This window comes from Malaclemys terrapin, chromosome 3 (genome assembly GCF_027887155.1).
Source record: "Malaclemys terrapin pileata isolate rMalTer1 chromosome 3, rMalTer1.hap1, whole genome shotgun sequence".
NCBI lineage: Eukaryota > Metazoa > Chordata > Testudines > Emydidae > Malaclemys > Malaclemys terrapin.
In genome coordinates, this window is record NC_071507.1 from 15,076,460 (window position 1) to 15,094,832 (window position 18,373).

Here is an 18,373-nt window from a genome sequence, read left to right on the forward strand (position 1 = left end):
CAGCGTAGGGCTCCTCATTGGCCCTTTCTGGCTGTTCTTCCCATTCTTTAATAGCACACTCACTTCCAGCTCTGCTCTCACTGGAGTCTTCCTCACTGTCACCAGGCTGTCCTTTATATCTCCCAGTAGGCCTGGTTCTGAGTCACGTCCTTCCATCCCCAGATTTACTCCCTTCACCTGGGAAGGCAGGCTAAGCCTGGCACAGGTGTGGCTAAGTCCCAACCCCCTTAAAGGGCCAGCTCACCCTATGACATTCCTTAGAGCAAAGGGCAACACCTACAAAGGGTCTTAGGCATCTAAATACCAGAGTTAGGTGCCTAAGTCTCAGATTTAAGCGCCACTGCAATCCACAGTACCCCCAGTTGTCTGCTGCCTTACTCTGTAGGTACCTAAACTCACTTGGCAACTACATTTTTGCTGTAAAAATTCCTTAGGTAGTTAAGTTTCTACCTCTGGGGGAATGCATATTGCTGCCTCAGGCAGGTGCTCAGATTCCTGTCTCGTGCCTAAGACCCAGCATGATCCTCAAACCAGGTGGAGATGGGTGTTCCCCAGCCTGCCTTGCCTACAGGGCCTGGTAGCTGGTGTTCTATGAGCATACTTCACTTCACACAAAATTGGGGGAAGGGGTAGAGGCTTCCTTTGCAGCCTTCAGCCCATTGGTTTGGATACACCCCTAACCACTGAACTATGGAATATTCTCATGTGGGTCTCACTCAAACACTTGTGTTGAAGCTGTTCCACTTTTTATTAAATAGTAATTGGGCCAGAGAAAGAGTCCAACGGGTTAGGGCACTCACCTGAGAGGTGGGAAACCCACACTCAAATCTCTTCTTGTCACCAGGCAGAGGTGGGGAATTGAACCAGGGTCTCCTACATTCTGCATAAGTACCCAAATTACTGGGCTGCCTCCACCTCCTTCCACTGGCTGTTTTGTGTGGAGTTAGATGTGTGCCACCACCGTTCTTACCAGAAATGAATTAGGCGCCTAAGGAACCTCCCAGAGAGCGGTTCCCAGCTGTGGATAGCAAACAGAACAGCCTGGACTTAGGCCACATCTACACTACCCGCCGGATCGGTGGGTAATAATGGATCTATCGGGGATCGATTTATCGTGTCTCGTCTAGACGCGATAAATTGATCCCCGAATTGACGCCCGTACTCCACCTCGGCAGGAGGAGTAAGCGGAGTCGACGGGGGAGCCACGGCGGTCGACTTGCCGCCGAGAGAACGGCCAGGTAAGTCGAACTAAGATACCTCGACTTCAGCTACGCGAATAGTGTAGCTGAAGTTGCATATCTTAGATCGATCCCCCTCCCCTAATGTACTTACGCCCTTACTTAAGCACCTAGCTCCAGGAGGGGGCGGGGCTTGAGACACATACCTCTTGTCAGCCTCCAGTTGGCTATCTTAGGCCGTTCCCTGCCTCACGTGCTGGCTTTTTTGTGTCCCATTCTCAAGCGTCTGTTTCCTCTCCATGCATTGTAGTGGGATCCTAGACACCTAACAAAGGGTTTGTGGATTCTGGTGATTTTCAAGGTGCCTAAACCTTAGCCATTGTGATGCTCAGTGCTGCAATGCCCAAGTCCCTTTGTGGTTCTGGGCCAAAATGATTATTCTGATACCTTGGAATGTTAAGACACCACCTAATATTAAACTGTTGCTCAGTCCTCTGTCAGAGAAAGCAACATTTGAAGATTTTGCTGCTGTAGCTCAAAATATTTACTAAATTCAACAAGCTGCAGATGAATGACCAAATCTAGCAACCTGTTTTGGCTGTGTGTGCTTTTTTACAGGTATTTCCAAAATAAGCACAGTGAGCTTGAGTTTTGAACTTGAACTGATTGTGTGTGAGTGCTTGTTGGAGTGTATCGTTAAACAGGAAACAGCTCATTAGGTATTCGTTTTCTCCACCAGTAGTGTTCCCGTTAATCTTGTAGAACTGTGCATGCCAGAGATGTGCCACTGTTACTGATATTGCATTTATTTATTTAAAGGAAATGTTTTTCATGACAGAGTTTTAAACAATTAAAATGAGCTTGCCCCCCTCTCCCAGGTAATTTCATAGTGTATGCTCATCACTCTGTTACTGTTTTATATTTTCCCCAATATGTACTGATTTCAATGCCTTTATCACCGACTAAGTACCGAAAGCTCTGATGAGAGTTGTGTGAGAGAGACATATATACATCACAGGATTCACTTCACCCTCCTCCAAAATATTTTAAGGTGCTAAATCTGGATAAGAGAAAAGAATGGCATAGAATTTCTTCTTCATCTTGTTTCCATCTAATAATCTCTATGATCACAGCATACAATGCTAGTGTCTTATGCATTCTGGGATGGGAAATCATTTTAGAAACGAGAACATAAATATAAGTTCAAAATCCTCCCACCCCAAGTGATTCCAATTTAATGAAAGTTTTCCTAGCAATGTATCATTTCAAATTTTAAATCCGATAACAGTATATTAATTTGTAAAGAATATGCTGAAATGTTAGATTTGGCCATAGGAATATGATTTAAAGACGTAGTCATCTCTAACTATTTTAATACAATATAGTTATCACATGAGTTAATTATTCAATGTATGTTAAATATCTGTAATTAAGGCACTTAAAAGGCAGTGTTGCTTAAGGTCATTTGACCAAAAAGATTCTAGATGTTGACTGGAATATTTAACATTTTATAGTGTGGAGAGTTTTAGCAATAAGTATACAGTGCTGAATGCTGTCTATCACTATCTATGTTAAAATCATATTAGTGTCATCAGGTCTGTGAAATTTACCTATGTAATATTAAGGCCTTATAGTTCAATCCAATAATAAATAGTTTCTAATATCTTATCTGCAAGTCAATATTGTATGGTTTGGTAGAGGTATTTCTGAGTTTAAAATACTAAAATACAGTGTATCATTATAACAGTGTTATTACCATAATTTTATCATTCCCATTACTTAGGTGTATAACTATTTAGACCTCAAACATATTATTTTTTCATACTCAAATGCCAAAAGCTTGGGACTCTATGATGAAGAAAACAAAGTGATAAATTATAATCTATATTTGAGAGAGACCTAAACCCAGAATCTGATCTGTTACATCAGAGTGACCCTGGAGTAATTCCACTGAAGACTCTAGACAGTGATATCCATCAGATCAGAATCTGGCCCGTGGTGTTGATATTTACAAAGTTTAAGAAATTATGTCAGATATTACCTCTTTTTCTCTCTCATTTTGTAAGCCTTTGTTGAGATGTTAATGCATTTAACCTAGAGAATGTTTGATGGAAGAGCTCCAGTTAGTTCACCCTGATTTAAACCGTTAGCTTAATTGAAAAACCCTTTGTGAATAATTATTCTATGCAGTCATTTGAATATTAAAACAAAATTGAAGTAAAATATAGATTTTGTGCACTCTGAATTAGCAGTGCAACTATAGTGCGCTATAATAATATAAATAATACGATGCTGCGGTGGGTTTGTTTATATAACAGTGTATTAGTCTAACAAGTAATAAAAATGATAAATTACCTGCATGGTATTTCTATTACAGGTACTGTATGTTATCTTCCCCACAATTAGTAAAAACATAAATCAGATTGTGTGAGGTTGACAGTTTGAATTGTTTAGCACTGACATGCTTTAGTCAAGTGGGGGCATCATTGGTCTTTCACAAACAGGCAGCACAGACAGGGGATTTACTTGTTAAACTTAAGTGGCTGTGATATAGTGAATGACTTGCTCCCTTTTTACTTTAATTTGGAGGACCCAGAGCCTTAAGCTGAGCAAATGGCATGTTTGGTATATGTATAATTTTTTTAATTACACAATATATTTTTTTTAAATGTGCTCAACTGTTTTTCTCAGTAGTGTCCTGGAGTTTTGGGTTTATGCCTGTTAACTTCATTTAACTCCTTTCATTATACGCAAGAACATTTTAAACTGAGAAGTCTTTTTGATGGGGAAATGCATTTTTCTTGAAAACATCAACTAGAATTAGTAATTACTTTTTTAAATTCAAGAAACTTAAGGACATTTTGATAAGATCAAAATACTTGAAATAAAATTCTCTATTGAATCCCAGATGTTGTTTCCTTGTAACTATTTCTCTGGAAAAGAAACATTATTAGTTAATATTGTTTGTCTTAAATCAGAACTAATCCAGCTTCAGCATTTGTGTTCTGAATCTTTTTTCCAAATAAACAGAGGGAAATAGGAGAACAAATGAAAATTGCTGTAATAAAGTCATTTTGCTGTGATATTTCATAAATGACACTACAATATCTTCCTGTCATTACATTTTATATAACAAAATATTTGAACATGAGACATACAGCTGCAAACTTTACACTTGAATGTATACAAGATTAATGTATTAAGTGTATGTCACACACGGAGACTTTGATCTTTGTGCTGCAATAGTAGATCACAAATTGTGCTAAACTTTGACCCTGATATGCTTTGCTTTTGATCCAGTCAGAATGTTGTCTTCATTAAAAGTGAAAGGGCTTGTGGGGATGCTTTTACATGACTGCATTTTGGAAAATCTTTTTAAGAGTGCATAACATAACACAGACTGTGCAATAGTATGCCTTAAGTATTTAAGCACTTGAACATGGTGTTTCCATTGGTACAATTCTTGGCCTGATTTCATATATAAGTTTAGAATTTTGTATATCTACATCCTTTAGAGGCAAGTGCCAAGGGCTAAGACTGAAGATAATAACTGACAATTTGTGTCTTTTGCAAGTTACAGTCATTATAAACTGACAGCTTTGAAGGACCTAAACTGACATCAAAGGATGCAGATCATCTAGTTAGGTCAATTAATGTTAATTCTCATCTTCCATTAAATTCTTTTATGTTTTTCTCTTTTCTTTTTTTCCAGCCAAGCCCAGTACCAAGTCCTGTTTTGGGGAGAAAGCCAAATGCTAGTCAGTCACTGCTTGTATGGTGCAAAGAAGTTACAAAAAACTATAGGGGAGTGAAAATCACCAATTTTACTACATCTTGGAGAAATGGTTTATCTTTCTGTGCAATATTACACCACTTTAGGCCAGATTTAATGTAAGTTATAACATTCATACCATCACACATCACAAATTTTATATATGTGTGACAATTAAATGTACAGAAGAGTAAAACCACTGTTCACTATTTGGTCTTGAAATGTTCGTCAGTTTCATAATTTCCTTCTACAGGGCACCATTCTTTGTTGGAAAAGTCATTTACAAATGGCCAAACTTTATGACCTCCCTTGTTCCCCGCCAAAAACAATCCTTTCTCTCCTTCATATGATACGTTTTTCTTCTTCTTAATCTTATATAAAAAACTGACTTCAGGATGATTATGAAAACTGTGTTAGTGTTGAAATGAGATGAGACAAATAAGCCTGTAGCTCTTTGTACATTGACGACGACGGATTACCTCATGGTAAATTTGGTTGTCAAGGCCGGCCTCTAGTCCCTGCCTTAACTTCTCTTTTAGATGGAAGGCTTCAGGCAATGAAACATGAAATCGCTGGGGTTTATTTATTTATTTATTTATTTATTTAATTTTCCACGCTATTAGTTTTGTTGATTGAATTGCTGTGAAATTGCTAGTTACTGTAGGATATTATTGTATGTCAAATTTTTAGATTCAGTTTGTTTTAAAACTGCTGCTTTTATCAAATACTGTACATACCCACTGTGCCATTTTTCCCCTCAGTGACTACAAGTCCCTGAATCCTCAAGATATTAAAGAGAACAACAAAAAGGTAAGAACTGCCTGGAATAAAAACCCACATAGCTTCAATTTTGCCTTCACTGCAGGTTTTTATTAATTTTGGGAAAGAGAGGTTGTTTTGTAAGGTCATAACTGCAGCTCACAGAAGGTATTCAGCCTCCTGTGGTTCAAATCGGATGCATTATTGACTCTAGTTTGTCATAGTCTTTAACATTCACAACAAGTGCCAGGTTGGCATTAGAGTTTAATATTTGTATGGCCTACATTAATGTAAACAGAGAGAGAGGAGAGAGAGTTTTTGTGATCATTTCTATTTTTCTAATCAGCCGTTTAATTAAAAAAGAAATAGAAAATATTATTGTTCTAGAATTATTTGCTTCCAGACTTGTCCATTACCTTAAAAGAGATCATTGAGTTGGTCATAATCAGTGCTGTTTTACTAGTTTTTATATTTTTAAAAATAAAAGTCCCCCCACACTTTTATCCGGCATTGTCAATAAAACTAGGCGGTACCGTGTGCTGTATTTTTTTATATTACACATCATATTTAAGGGAAAAAATATTCTCAAACATGACTTTTTTTAAAAAAAAAGACTAAAATATTAATGAAATATTATTTGGTAGTGTACTGGGCCAAGGATTTTAATCCACTTTTACATTAGGTAATCTAATGCCCTTTTGATATAAAGATTATAAAGGGATGTTCTGAAACAACTTCAGTGATCTAAGTTCTAAGCATAACTCAGTTTAGGAGTTACAAGAAAACATTCTATTGCTGTTAGTGTCTTAGACTAGTTACACACTTTAATTTTCATCAGGTGCATGAGCTTGGCCTGAGAGGGATACATTTTTAAATGCTCATTTTCCACTTGATTCACTTATAATAAAATTATAACTGAAAATCAGTGCAAAATTGCTTTATTCTTAGCTTGTCTTCTGGATACTATGATCTTATATTTTTAAACTCTTTTAAAAAAATATTCACTATAAGAAATGTGAAAAAATCAAATGTATAGCAAAATAAAATATCTTTTTACTAAACTATAGTATATGACGCTTTTGCACTGGAAATCTCTTTGAAGAATGTTGGACTGCATATACATTTGCATTCTGTAGAAGTGCTTGGTTAAATTTGCAAATGGCAGTGATATTTTTATGCATTCTGAATACTATCGCGTTGCCCAAAAAGCAGATAATCATTAAAATAATGCTAAAGTGTAATAAATTATGAGGCATTTCTGGTCTGTTGCCATCTACCCTTGTGATTTTGGACAGGGACAGTGCATGCTTTGACATCTTTTTCATAATAATATGTGGGGTCTTGTGATGACCTAAGAGGATTATCTGTGACATCACAGAGCTTTCTATGACCATGTGATTTTAAACTTCAAGCTCCCGTGATTGTAAGGGCTAGTCAAGTAGTATTATAAAACGTAGATTGAATAGATGTTCTATTTTAAAAATGCTCTGTTAATGTGAAATCAATTATATCATCATTTTATTTATACAACTGTGATGGCAAATGATGAGCTATAATGAAAACCTTTTAGCCAATCTCCCTAATAGTATATAATTCCCATTGCTAAAGAAATAATTGTTGTTGTTGTTGTGCAGTTTTTTTCTTTCATCACTTTGCAACTCTTTGCCTGACAGCTACATTGAGTATCTCAGTTGCTTCCTGCAGATTTATTTCCTGGTCTCACACAGTTCTGCCTGATAACCCTGTGTGCCCTTCATTGGAATGAATGCAGCTCTGGGAACAATGGCTGTGTATAAATTCCATGCAGATGTGTAACACATTTGACAATGACTCCTCCTAACCAATTAAAATAACATCTATGAATTAATAAGACAATTTTCTTGTCTGAAGCATCTCTTTTTTCCCTCTCCCATGCTGTAAATTGGCAGGGAAAAAGGGAAAAGGTTACTGACCATAGATGTAAAGGTTAACCTAGAGGAATATTCCTTTTAGAAGTGTTTGACCTTGTTTATGGTTGGTTTGTTTTCTCTTGAAGAGGTAACTATTTTAGTGTAATTGCTGTGTATAATTATATATTGAAATGTAGTGTTATAAAAAGCACAACATCAGAGTTCCTATATAAACCAAGCTAATTATTTTCTTAATCAGTAAGCAGTGCTGAGTAAAAAAGATATTTACCTGTGACATCTGATCTTGACCAATATGTCAGTGTGTTACATAATTGGGAAATGTTTAGAATACTGCCTGTGGTGCTTGTGTTGAGGGATTGCAATTGGTGTCCATCAATCAACCTGTCAGGATATATCAATAAATAAAAAAAAACTTAATTAAGAAATAGTTAAGGTTGCAAGTGTATCAAATGTTGCCTAATGTGCAGAACATATATTATAATTTCTGTAGAATAATTTTTCTGTCTCCAAAAAATAAATTATTTAGTTCAGGATGCATTAATATATTTCAGAGCTCCATGAGATTTCTGTTAATGCACTATGTTGACTGAGTATTAAGATGATTTTATTGCTAAAAGAGAAAATGTGATTATCTTTGGGATTATGAAATATGTAAACTATATGAGAATAATTTCTCAACTAGCATAGAAAGGTATAGTTCCATCTAGTCCATGGTGTTTTACATTTACCTTAGTACTTGTAGACCTTTACCTATAATGTTGACCAACTAATACTTGTACTGTCTTGTTTTGTTTTTAATAAGTAAACACAAACTATATGTTAAAGTTACACTATATTGGAAATATAGCCCTTGATAAGGAATTGGCATTTTACAATCGCCTAGTAACATATTCTTCACTTCACAAATGATAAGGGGACTAAACTAGGTTTGGATGCAACTTCCACAGGATTGAGAGTATGTGAAGTAGGAATGTATGGCCTGAGTGAAGTGGTTGCAACTTAACTGTTAGTTTCCCGATTGTTATATTTTTGAGAGGGTTTTATTAGGTTGAAGAATTTATGTTGTGGAAATTGTAATGTATTGTTTCATGTTAGATTGAGACACACTTTTAATTTCATTTCCTAACAAAGATTTTTGTGGACTAATTTCCAATTTTGTTGAGCATTAATGTATCTCTTACTTTAAGTATAATTAATGTGAAAAGGTTATATTATAAAGAGAAATAACTGTAAGTGAAAGTAATAAACATTTATGATTGACAGTTATTAATAAAGAAATGCAATGTAAAGATACATAAACATTATATTTTGATTGAAAATAGTAAACCAATATTTATTAATTATATTGATTAACTAATATTAAATTTCTCAAGTTAATTTGTACTCAAATTATTACTGCCTTATCAAAATAAATGACATCTTAAGGAAGGCAACAGTTTAAAATATCAAAGAAAATCCCCCAAATTATGCAAAAACTCAAAAAAAAAAAAAAAAAAAAAAAAGGGGGGGGGGGAAATAATTCCTTCCTGCCTTCATGGTAACAGCCACATTTTTATGCCAGGAATCCAAATTCATATATTTGCACAAGATCCTATGAACACTTACACATATGCTTAATTTTAAACAGATGAGATGTCCGATTGACTTCAATGGGACTACCTGCATCTGTGAAGTAAAGCACATAGATAAGTGTTTGCAGGATTCAGGCCTTAGTTATGTGCATATTTAATAAAATGTATGTATGCCTACTTGCTTAAACAGAAGAATAACATTATACAATTTGAATAGCATGCAATACACTATAATTTTTTACTGTAATCTATCTGCTTGAAAATCAAGACTTTACTGGATTTTCTACAAAAGAAGAAAAAGAAATTTTAATACACTGGTATGTGAATATATCCACAACATGCAATTGTTATTTATAGAACTATCAGCAATCAAAAGTCTACATGACAACCTACATATTTATATTCAACGGTTTTTCCCCTCTGATCTCTGATTTTTCCCCCTCTAATGTTTTTCCATTTTTTAAAAGGCAACATTATGTCTACTTGTAGTAACTACATTCCACTGGGCATCAGGTCTCTTAGAAATCTAACTTTTCTAGTATAAATTGTAGCATTATATTATATAATCCATTTATTGTTTTAAACATTATGCAACGTAATGTCCTGTAGCTGCATTTTGGCCTTTACAGAATAGAATTCTTTGTTGTAAACGTGTTTGCTTGTGGAAACTGTGTGATTTGAAATTAATTATAGACATGAATCCATTGTCAATAATTATGGAAAAACAAATGAGCAAAAGTACACATTTTGTCCAGAATGAGAAAGAAAGGGAGTGTGAACCACTGGCAAACAGCAATCAGAAACTTCACTAAAAAGAGCAAAATTTAACAGATAATCCTTAATAATCCTAGATACATCAAGAATATGTTGTTGTTTTTTTAAAGCCACCATTCGAAGTTAAATTTTTCTGCTTTAGTATTATTAAGTGTGAACCTTTCCCAACCTGCTCTAAAACACAGTCCACACATACATTTTGTAGAGTCGAAACTCACACACTTCCTGAGGTTTAGTTTTGTGAACTTAACTTAAACCACCCACCCAAATTCCTATTCCATGTTCCCTCTGTATTCCTACTTCTCTGTACTCCTGAGGTCTTAATTTCTTTTCTCCCCGTCCCTACCAGCGTCCTGCCCCCTTCCATGTTCTCTCTCCTCCTTCTCTTCCAGAGCTGCATTCCAAGACCAGGTACTATGCCTCTGTGCCAACCCTCCATGTGCTCTCCTAACCCCTACACCAGTGGTTCTCAAAGCCAGTCCACCACTTGTTCAGGGAAAGCCCCTGGCCGGCCACGCCAGTTTGTTTACCTGCCGCGTTTACAGGTTTGGCTGATTGCGGCTCCCACTGGCCGCGGTTCGCCGCTCCAGGCCAATGGGGGCTGCGGGAAGTGGCGCAGGCCAAAGGATGTGCTGGCCGCCCTTCCCGCAGTCCCCATTGGCCTGGAGCAGCGAACCACGGCCAGTGGGAGCCGCAATTGGCCAAACCTGCGGACGCGGCAGATAAACAAACTGGCCCGGCCCAGCAGGGGCTTTCCCTGAACAAGTGGCGGACAGGCTTTAAGAACCACTTCCCTACACCCAATCCATGTTACTTCCCAGCCACATTCTTCTCTCTCCTTCCCCCCCGCCGATATCTCCCTCCAGTCCTCTACCAGACCCTTTCCTGGGCTCTTAGATCAACCTGGAATGAGAAGGCGTCTGTTTTCTATTTCATCTATATTTTTAAACATTGCTCTTTCTGCATCTAAACACAGTTCTCTTTTTATAATCACCAACAACCTCCACCCCCCAGCTAACATTTCTAAAAGGCACTTCTCCTCAGCAAGAACAACAAAATCAAATTTAGAACTTCTAGGACCTAGCTCAAACCATCCGGGATACAATAAGCTAAAAAGCATTAGGAACAGCAGATAAAGTGTCACCATATCATCATGTTAAAAAGCTGCTGTTATTTTTTAAATCAGCTTTTAACATGTTCCTTTTATTCAGAATATTTTAGTTATGATTTTTAGAACTTTAGAACCTGCTAGAAAAACGACCCTTTTTTATTTAAGGGGGGAGGGGAATAGAGGCAAAACTAGTGGAATTTTTAATGCTTTAACCCAAGTGAATCTAAAATAACCAACAGGATGCCTTTTTAAAGGGTTCCTGGAAACACAATATTGTCTTCCAGGGTTAGTCCAGGAGAGTAATAATTAATTGTAAATTGAGAAACAGCTTTAATTCTTCAAAACTAGAAAAACCTGATGCACCAACCATAGTCATTTAAAGGGCTAGCAGAAATAATACAGTGTGGTTTCACATATGTTGTAGTATCCAAGCTCTGTAGTGCTTTCAAACAGAAATGAAGTGAGAAATAAATTCACTATTCTCTTTATATAAGTTAAGTGTCAAGTAGATATTTTAGAAATACATTTCTGTGCTTAAACAATATGACTTGTACCTTGTATCAGGTAATCTAAGGTGTAGTTCATTTTGGTTATCTGGCTGTACTTTTTCATCAACACAAATCACTGCAATTACATGGCCAGTAGAAGGGAGAAGGTTGATCACCAATGATAAAGCCCAAGATGGATTAGTGTAGTGTTTCTTTATATCTTTGTTCCTTATCTTAAAAACCCATCCTTAGTTTTTTTTGTTCCAACTCTTACACTTTTTTTTAATTTGCTTGTTTCCTGCTTCTTGAGAGAACCATTTAAGATGTCAATAGATTTTGTTAATGAAAACTGAAAAAAAAAAATTTAGGTTCCACTTTCACACACATCCATTTGTTCATGAATGTGTCTATTATATTCGGAGTAATGTCTGTCGTTTTTACTATAGCATGACAATATATTAAAAAGCAATGCCATGTTTTTATTCTCTTGATTTAGGTTCCTGTGGAGATTCTGCTGTGTAGAATCTGTCAAGAAAATTGACAGGTTGTGCAATAACAGACTTATGGACAATATATTAAAACTAGGCTTATACAATGGCAAATACAAAACAGCTAATTCACAACTATATTACTCCGTGGCAGCCCGTAGAGTAAAACAACAGTATCACAATGGTGAATCCGGCCCACAGACTTTCCTGCAATATCTGATATTTTTAACTGTTTTGTTTTTTCAAATGAAACTTTCAATTGCCATTTTTGAGTTGTTATGCTATGTGATGAAATTACTGTATTGTAATCCTTGCTTTGTTTATTTTTAAGGCGTATGATGGGTTTGCCAGTATAGGAATATCCCGATTGCTGGAACCTTCTGACATGGTTTTGTTAGCAATTCCTGACAAACTGACCGTTATGACTTATCTCTATCAAATAAGGGCACATTTCAGTGGCCAAGAACTAAATGTGGTTCAGATAGAGGAGAACAGTAGTAAAAGCACGTATAAAGTAGGTAACTATGAAACGGACACAAACAGTTCTGTTGATCAGGAAAAGTTCTATGCAGAGCTTAATGATCTGAACCGAGAGCCTGAACTGCACCAGCCTGAAAGTGGTTTGGCAGACTTCGTTTCGCAGGATGACTCTGTATTTGTAAATGACAGTGGTGTTGGAGTATCAGAAAGTGAGCATCAGACACCTGATGACCATTTAAGCCCAAGCATAGCTTCCCCTTCTTCTCGCAGGACTAGAAGTGACACTGATCCACAAAAATCCCAGCAGAGCTCTGTAGGGACTTCTGGATCTGAAGAGGCCAGGAAAAGTGGCAGTGCAGATACAGCACAGGGACAGCCTTTGCTGGGAAGGAAGAAACTGCTGAAAGTCGACACTTTGGACTTGAGTGACTTGCCACATGTCAGTGATCAAAAAAAGGATGAATCTCCAACCGTTGTTTGTGAAGACGCTGACAAGAAAAGACACCAGAGTTCAGACAGTACCATTAGTTTCTCAGAGCAAGAAAAGCTGCGATATACAGGATCCACAGAGAGCAGGAGATCAGATCCTGGCTCACCTGTCAAAAAAACAAGTTTATCTCCCACTTCTAAAGTTGGATACTCTTATAACAAGGATGCAGATCTTACAAAGAAAAAACATGCTTCTCTGAAGCCAATAGAGACCGATTCTGACACTGACACCAGAACGGTTATAAATCACGCAGATCAAACTGCAAAAACTGCACAGGTAAGAAATTTGAACTTTATGTATACATAAACAAACAATGTGTAGTTGAAACAAAATGGGGTTACTGTTCAAGTTAATTTCTATGCAACGCCTTTATAATTCATTGTGTCTTTGACAGGTTAGGTGGAGTTTGGGTTTTTTTTATTGTCTGACAAACCAGATATTCTTACTAGCTGAATACTTGGAAAGAGCATGTGATGTTGAAAAGAGCTATGAAAAAAATCCATAACTCTTTTTATAGGAATTATCTTACTGTTAATCTTTTCTCCCTTTCCAATTAAAATAAATAAAATTGTATTCTCAGCCAGCTAAAGGAATTTTTGCTATTGATTGTGGAACCCCCAAGCTTTTTTGTGACTATTGCATGCTGAAGCATTAAATGAAAAAAGGTATTCATTCATTGATTCATATGCAACAGTGTACAGTTTCTAAACTTTTGAATGCTTCAAAATATACCAGGAATATTTTAAATCTTATCTGAGAAGTAGCATGGCCTAGTGAACTGAACCCACAACTGTTAGCAAGGAACTTGTGAGTTCTAACTCTGGTTCTGCTGCTGATGCTCTGTGCAGCCTTGAGCAAGTCATTTAACCACTGTCGGTTTTCACATCTGTAATATGGGGATAATACATACATATCTCCCAAGGTTATTGTGAGGATTAATTGACTGATATTTGTACAGTATTTTGAAGACATAAAGCATTACATAAACGCTGGCATTATTTTTATGTCTTTCCCTGTATCCTACTAAATCAAATCAGTCATACAAATATTTCTAAAATGTTATCAACCTCGTATTCAAGAGAGAGAAATCAGGCCCATAATTTTTTTCCTGAGGACAACTTTCTTTGTTTTTAGCTTTCTTTTGATTAGTTTCCATTAGCTGTGAAAAGAGATGTGTGTGGCTAGTCTGCCGTATTGTGCATTGGTTCAGATGGAGCAGTGTTTTACATTTTCAGGACCCCTTTTTCCTTTCACAAGCAAGTGTGACCTGAATACGTTTTAATTTAAGAAATTTGGTACTTATATTGAACACTACTACAGTGATGTGGACATAAAAGAGCTGGCTAGATGGACAGACAGGTATGTTTCTTAAGTTTACACAGAATATTGCACTGTGGTTTTTTACATGCTCACTCTCTTTTACAAGTTAGGTAAATAGCTTTTCTTTAAAGGAGATGATTTAGACTAGGATCATCTTCTGAGACCCAGGTGCAGCTCTCTCCCTGCTTGTGCAGAAGGGAGAAGTGGCACAACTGCAACTCTACTGTAAACTCTGCAGGAGCCCCAAACACCACCCCAAAAGCAGGGGAACCTCATGAAGTTTTCTGGCAACTCTTCCCCTATGAATTGATTTCTTAATGGGAGGGAGTGATCTGGCCCACAGAAAATAGCATGACAGGTAGAGGCTGTGTGTCTTCTGTACTGACATTTTCAGTGCAAGGGGGAAATACGCTAAGAAGGATGAAGGGATGGCTTATGGGGGCCTTCTAGGGTAGTTAATCCTTTTGAGTATTTGTACCAGTTAATCAAACTTAAAACCTCAGCTGTACCAGCCACAGTCTTTTCCAGAAAAACAGCACATAAACCTGGCTGTTGCAGGAACACATCCTCCAAAGCATGATGGCCTCAGCTCTAGCTCATATATAGGCCTTCTTTCCAGGGCCTAAAAACATATGAAGGGCCATGTCCCCAGGGTCTTCATTTCAGGAGTCACATAACTGGACAGAGTCAAAGAGTCAGGGTTATGCACATATGCACTTATAACTGTTCCAGTCAATCCATTGTGCCTACACAGAGCTCCTCGTACTGTTATTTCTACTCTGAGAGGTAATCAGTTGTGCAAATGGAAATAAGAGACTTTCTTCTGACTGTTTGTAGCTAGAATCCAGGCACATGTTTTTGCTGTTTTTGCAGCTTGCGTATGGGCCCCTTTTTGGGACGGAAGCGGAATTATACCAGCTGTCAGTAGCCAAGGAAGAATTACATTTACATACATATTTTAAATAGTTAAATACATAGTGGATGTAAAATAGGTTCCATCTAGCCCGTTCATTTTTTTTCCCGACAGCTCTAAATTTAAGGTATTGAATGTTGATCGAAAATCAGTGAAACTCTGTTTACGTCATAAAGGCCTGTGAGGTTATTTTTTTAATTTTACATTTTTATCATCTTTATTTTCCATTGCTGTAGAATTTTATGTCACCTCATGAAGCTGTAATCCTCTGAATCCTGACTTTTATTATTTAGGCAGGCTCCTGGCTATTAACTACTCTATCAGTGTTAAATATGGTGGAATTTCTTTGCCATTAATTCTACTTCTTTATTTTTAAGCAACGAATGTTGTCAAGACAAGAAGAACTTAAAGAACGAGCAAGAGTTCTTCTTGAGCAAGCAAGAAGAGATGCAGCTTTAAAGGCAGGGAATAAACAGATAGCCAGTACTATCACCCCAGCCCACGCTAAGCAGCTAAGCGATGTAAGCAGTGTTTGCCGTCATGGCAGTTAACATAAGAAAATATTTTAATTCATCTTACATGTTTATATTTTAATTGGTTTAGTAAGCTAATTAATTTTTGTTTGGTCAAAAAGTAAATTCTGTGGGGGGCAGGTGCCCACAGGGAATATTTTTTCCACAATAAATCTCCCAATCCTTCAAGGTGCTTTGTACCATCAGCTTTTATTAGCACCTGACTCTCCCTCTGTTGAAGACTTCATTGGAAGCGCTTTGAGCACGGTATAGGATTGGCACCATTGTTTCTAAATATTAAGACACTAGTGGGATGAAAAGCAAAACTACCTGTTAAATTATAGCATAGCGTGTTACACTGTTTTTACTGATGTCCTTTTATCATAAGAATGAATTATGTTGGTGACATTGGAAAGTGTAGCTCTGCAAACTAGGTTCAGTGTGGAGGCAGCTGCAGCGACTCATTGCCCCACCAGTAACCTCAGTGGTGACCTGGAGGGGACCACTCTCTCTGAAGATTAAAGCTAACTTAATTTTTATGCAAATCTTTTCAAAGCAGAGATTGCCTGTTGTGTCAGATTATGTGCAGTAATTTTGTGATTCTAGCCATTGTGTATTAGAGACTGAACTGATACCACAGCACTTGTTTCACTAAGAACTTCAGTCTGACTAAATTATGATGACTATGATAAAGATTTTGAATCATTCACTGATTCACACCATTAATAGTCTGATCCTCTTGGTCAAATTCTGCCTTTTGATTTGAGTGAGATTTCACAAACATAAGTGAATTTAGAATTTGGCAAATTTTGTTCTCTGAGCCATCCTGATTCTGCAGTTATAAGTATTTTTTTTCTTAGAAAATGTTTTTTTCTTCCCCAAAAAAATAGACTTTTTTTTTACTAATTTTTCTTGAAAAGAAAAAAGCTCGAGCCCCATTTACATGGCGAGAAGATGTCTGAATTTTTTTATTTTTTGCAAATGAGTTTAAAGTATTAAATGTTACTAGAAATTTCACCTTCATTTAAAAAAATATGTTTTCTCAATAGCTCAGACTGCATTATAGAAAGGTATTATAAGAAGCTCAAGTAGTGATGCCTAGTTAAGGTTACTTGACACTTTTTATTGTAAGACCATGTTTTCAGTTCCATATACATTTTCCAAACTTTAATCATTTGGGCTGAAATTTTCCATGCTAGGTGCCTATATTTTTTCTGTAAATTTCGGGGGGGAAACCGCTTAGCTGTTTCTCAGAACAAGGCTAAGGGAAAATACGTTGTTTTGTCCATGTTAAAAAATTCTTACAATTCTTACAACCATTTCATTGAGAAGCTCTAGCCCTGAAGCAGGAATTTGAAATTTGATAGGAAGGTTACACTGGTACCAGGGGTGCTTTTGGCCATCCCCATAAAAATCTACCCAAATCTGGCCAAGTTATGAAACACTGGGAATATCAGTTCACACATGTTCAGGAGAAACTTTGTTAGTGTTTGGCAGCTAAATTCTCTGAAGATTCCATCTGTACAGAGCATGCTTAAGCCTGGGACTGCAGGGGCTTAGAAGGACTTTCTGGGTATGTCTACACTGGAATAAAAGACCCACGGCATGTCTACGGCTGGCTCAGGTCAGCTGACTCAGGTTTACGGGGCTCAAACTGTGGGGCTAAAAATTGTGTAGATGTTGAGACTCGGGCTCAGGGACTCTGTCCCACTCACGGGGTTGCAGAGCCCAGGTTCCAGCCTGAGCCCCAACGTCTACACCACAGTTAAACAGCCCCATAGTCTGAGCCCCGCAAGACCAATTTAGCTGACGGGACAGCTCCAGGTGTTTCCTTGCAGTGTAGACATACCCTTTGTGCAATTGCAGCTCTTGCTAGCAGGGGCCACTGTGCACACGTCACAGGAACTGAAAGATGGAATATTGTCTCACCTGTGCTCTCAGTGCTCCTTCTAGCAGGTAGCAAGGAGGAGGAAAAGGAGGAAGCCACCCCACTGGATTTCAGAGAGGAGAGGAGTCAGGGCTGGGTGAGTGACGAGCAGCGAGATTAGGATGTGGAGCAAGTGGAAAGTGGGGAACTCTGCCTGGAGACGTAAAGCAAAGAGGGATTGGAAACAGGACCTAGAGCCAAAGAGCCACTCCTCTGTTGAGCTCCATCTTCATCATCTGGTGGATGGCCTTCCTTGATGAGGTGGCCTTGCGATGGAGCCACAGATGGGGTATGTGAAAACAAGGCAGGGTAGGGAAAAGTGCAGCCAGAATCTCAGCAGGCAGTTTTGAAGGAGTCCGAAGACGGGCTGCAGCCTGACACGCTACACAGATGTGCAGCAGGTTTCCCTCTGACTGCAAAAGGAGCAAGTGTTAGGAGACTCCATAAACCACATCCACCATGCTCACAGCTCTGAGGAGGAACCACTAACTGATATCCCTGGCAGGCTGTGGGACTATAATGGAGAATAGGCTGTCCCACGAGGGTGAGGAAGTGGGTGGTATGGAGCACTATCATGTAGAGATATTCGCAGTGTGCGATTTGGAGATGGGCTGGCTAGATGGCATTCACTCTGCTCAGGTGATACATATGGGGAAGCTGGGGAGGCTCATGGGGCAGAG

The 18,373-nt window shown here is 37.7% G+C and overlaps 1 protein-coding gene across 12 annotated transcripts in view; it reads left to right on the plus strand.

Moving 5' to 3' along the window:
• EHBP1 (EH domain binding protein 1) overlaps positions 1–18,373 on the plus strand; it is a 332,067-nt gene that overhangs the window by 225,675 nt on the left and 88,019 nt on the right. For all 12 annotated transcript variants that reach the window (XM_054022444.1, XM_054022446.1, XM_054022451.1 and 9 more), the window contains 4 exons: positions 4,891–5,069; positions 5,712–5,760; positions 12,383–13,297; positions 15,632–15,775. In XM_054022444.1, coding sequence (XP_053878419.1) covers positions 4,891–5,069; positions 5,712–5,760; positions 12,383–13,297; positions 15,632–15,775 — 1,287 coding nt within the window. The remainder of the gene's footprint in view (positions 1–4,890; positions 5,070–5,711; positions 5,761–12,382; positions 13,298–15,631; positions 15,776–18,373) is intronic.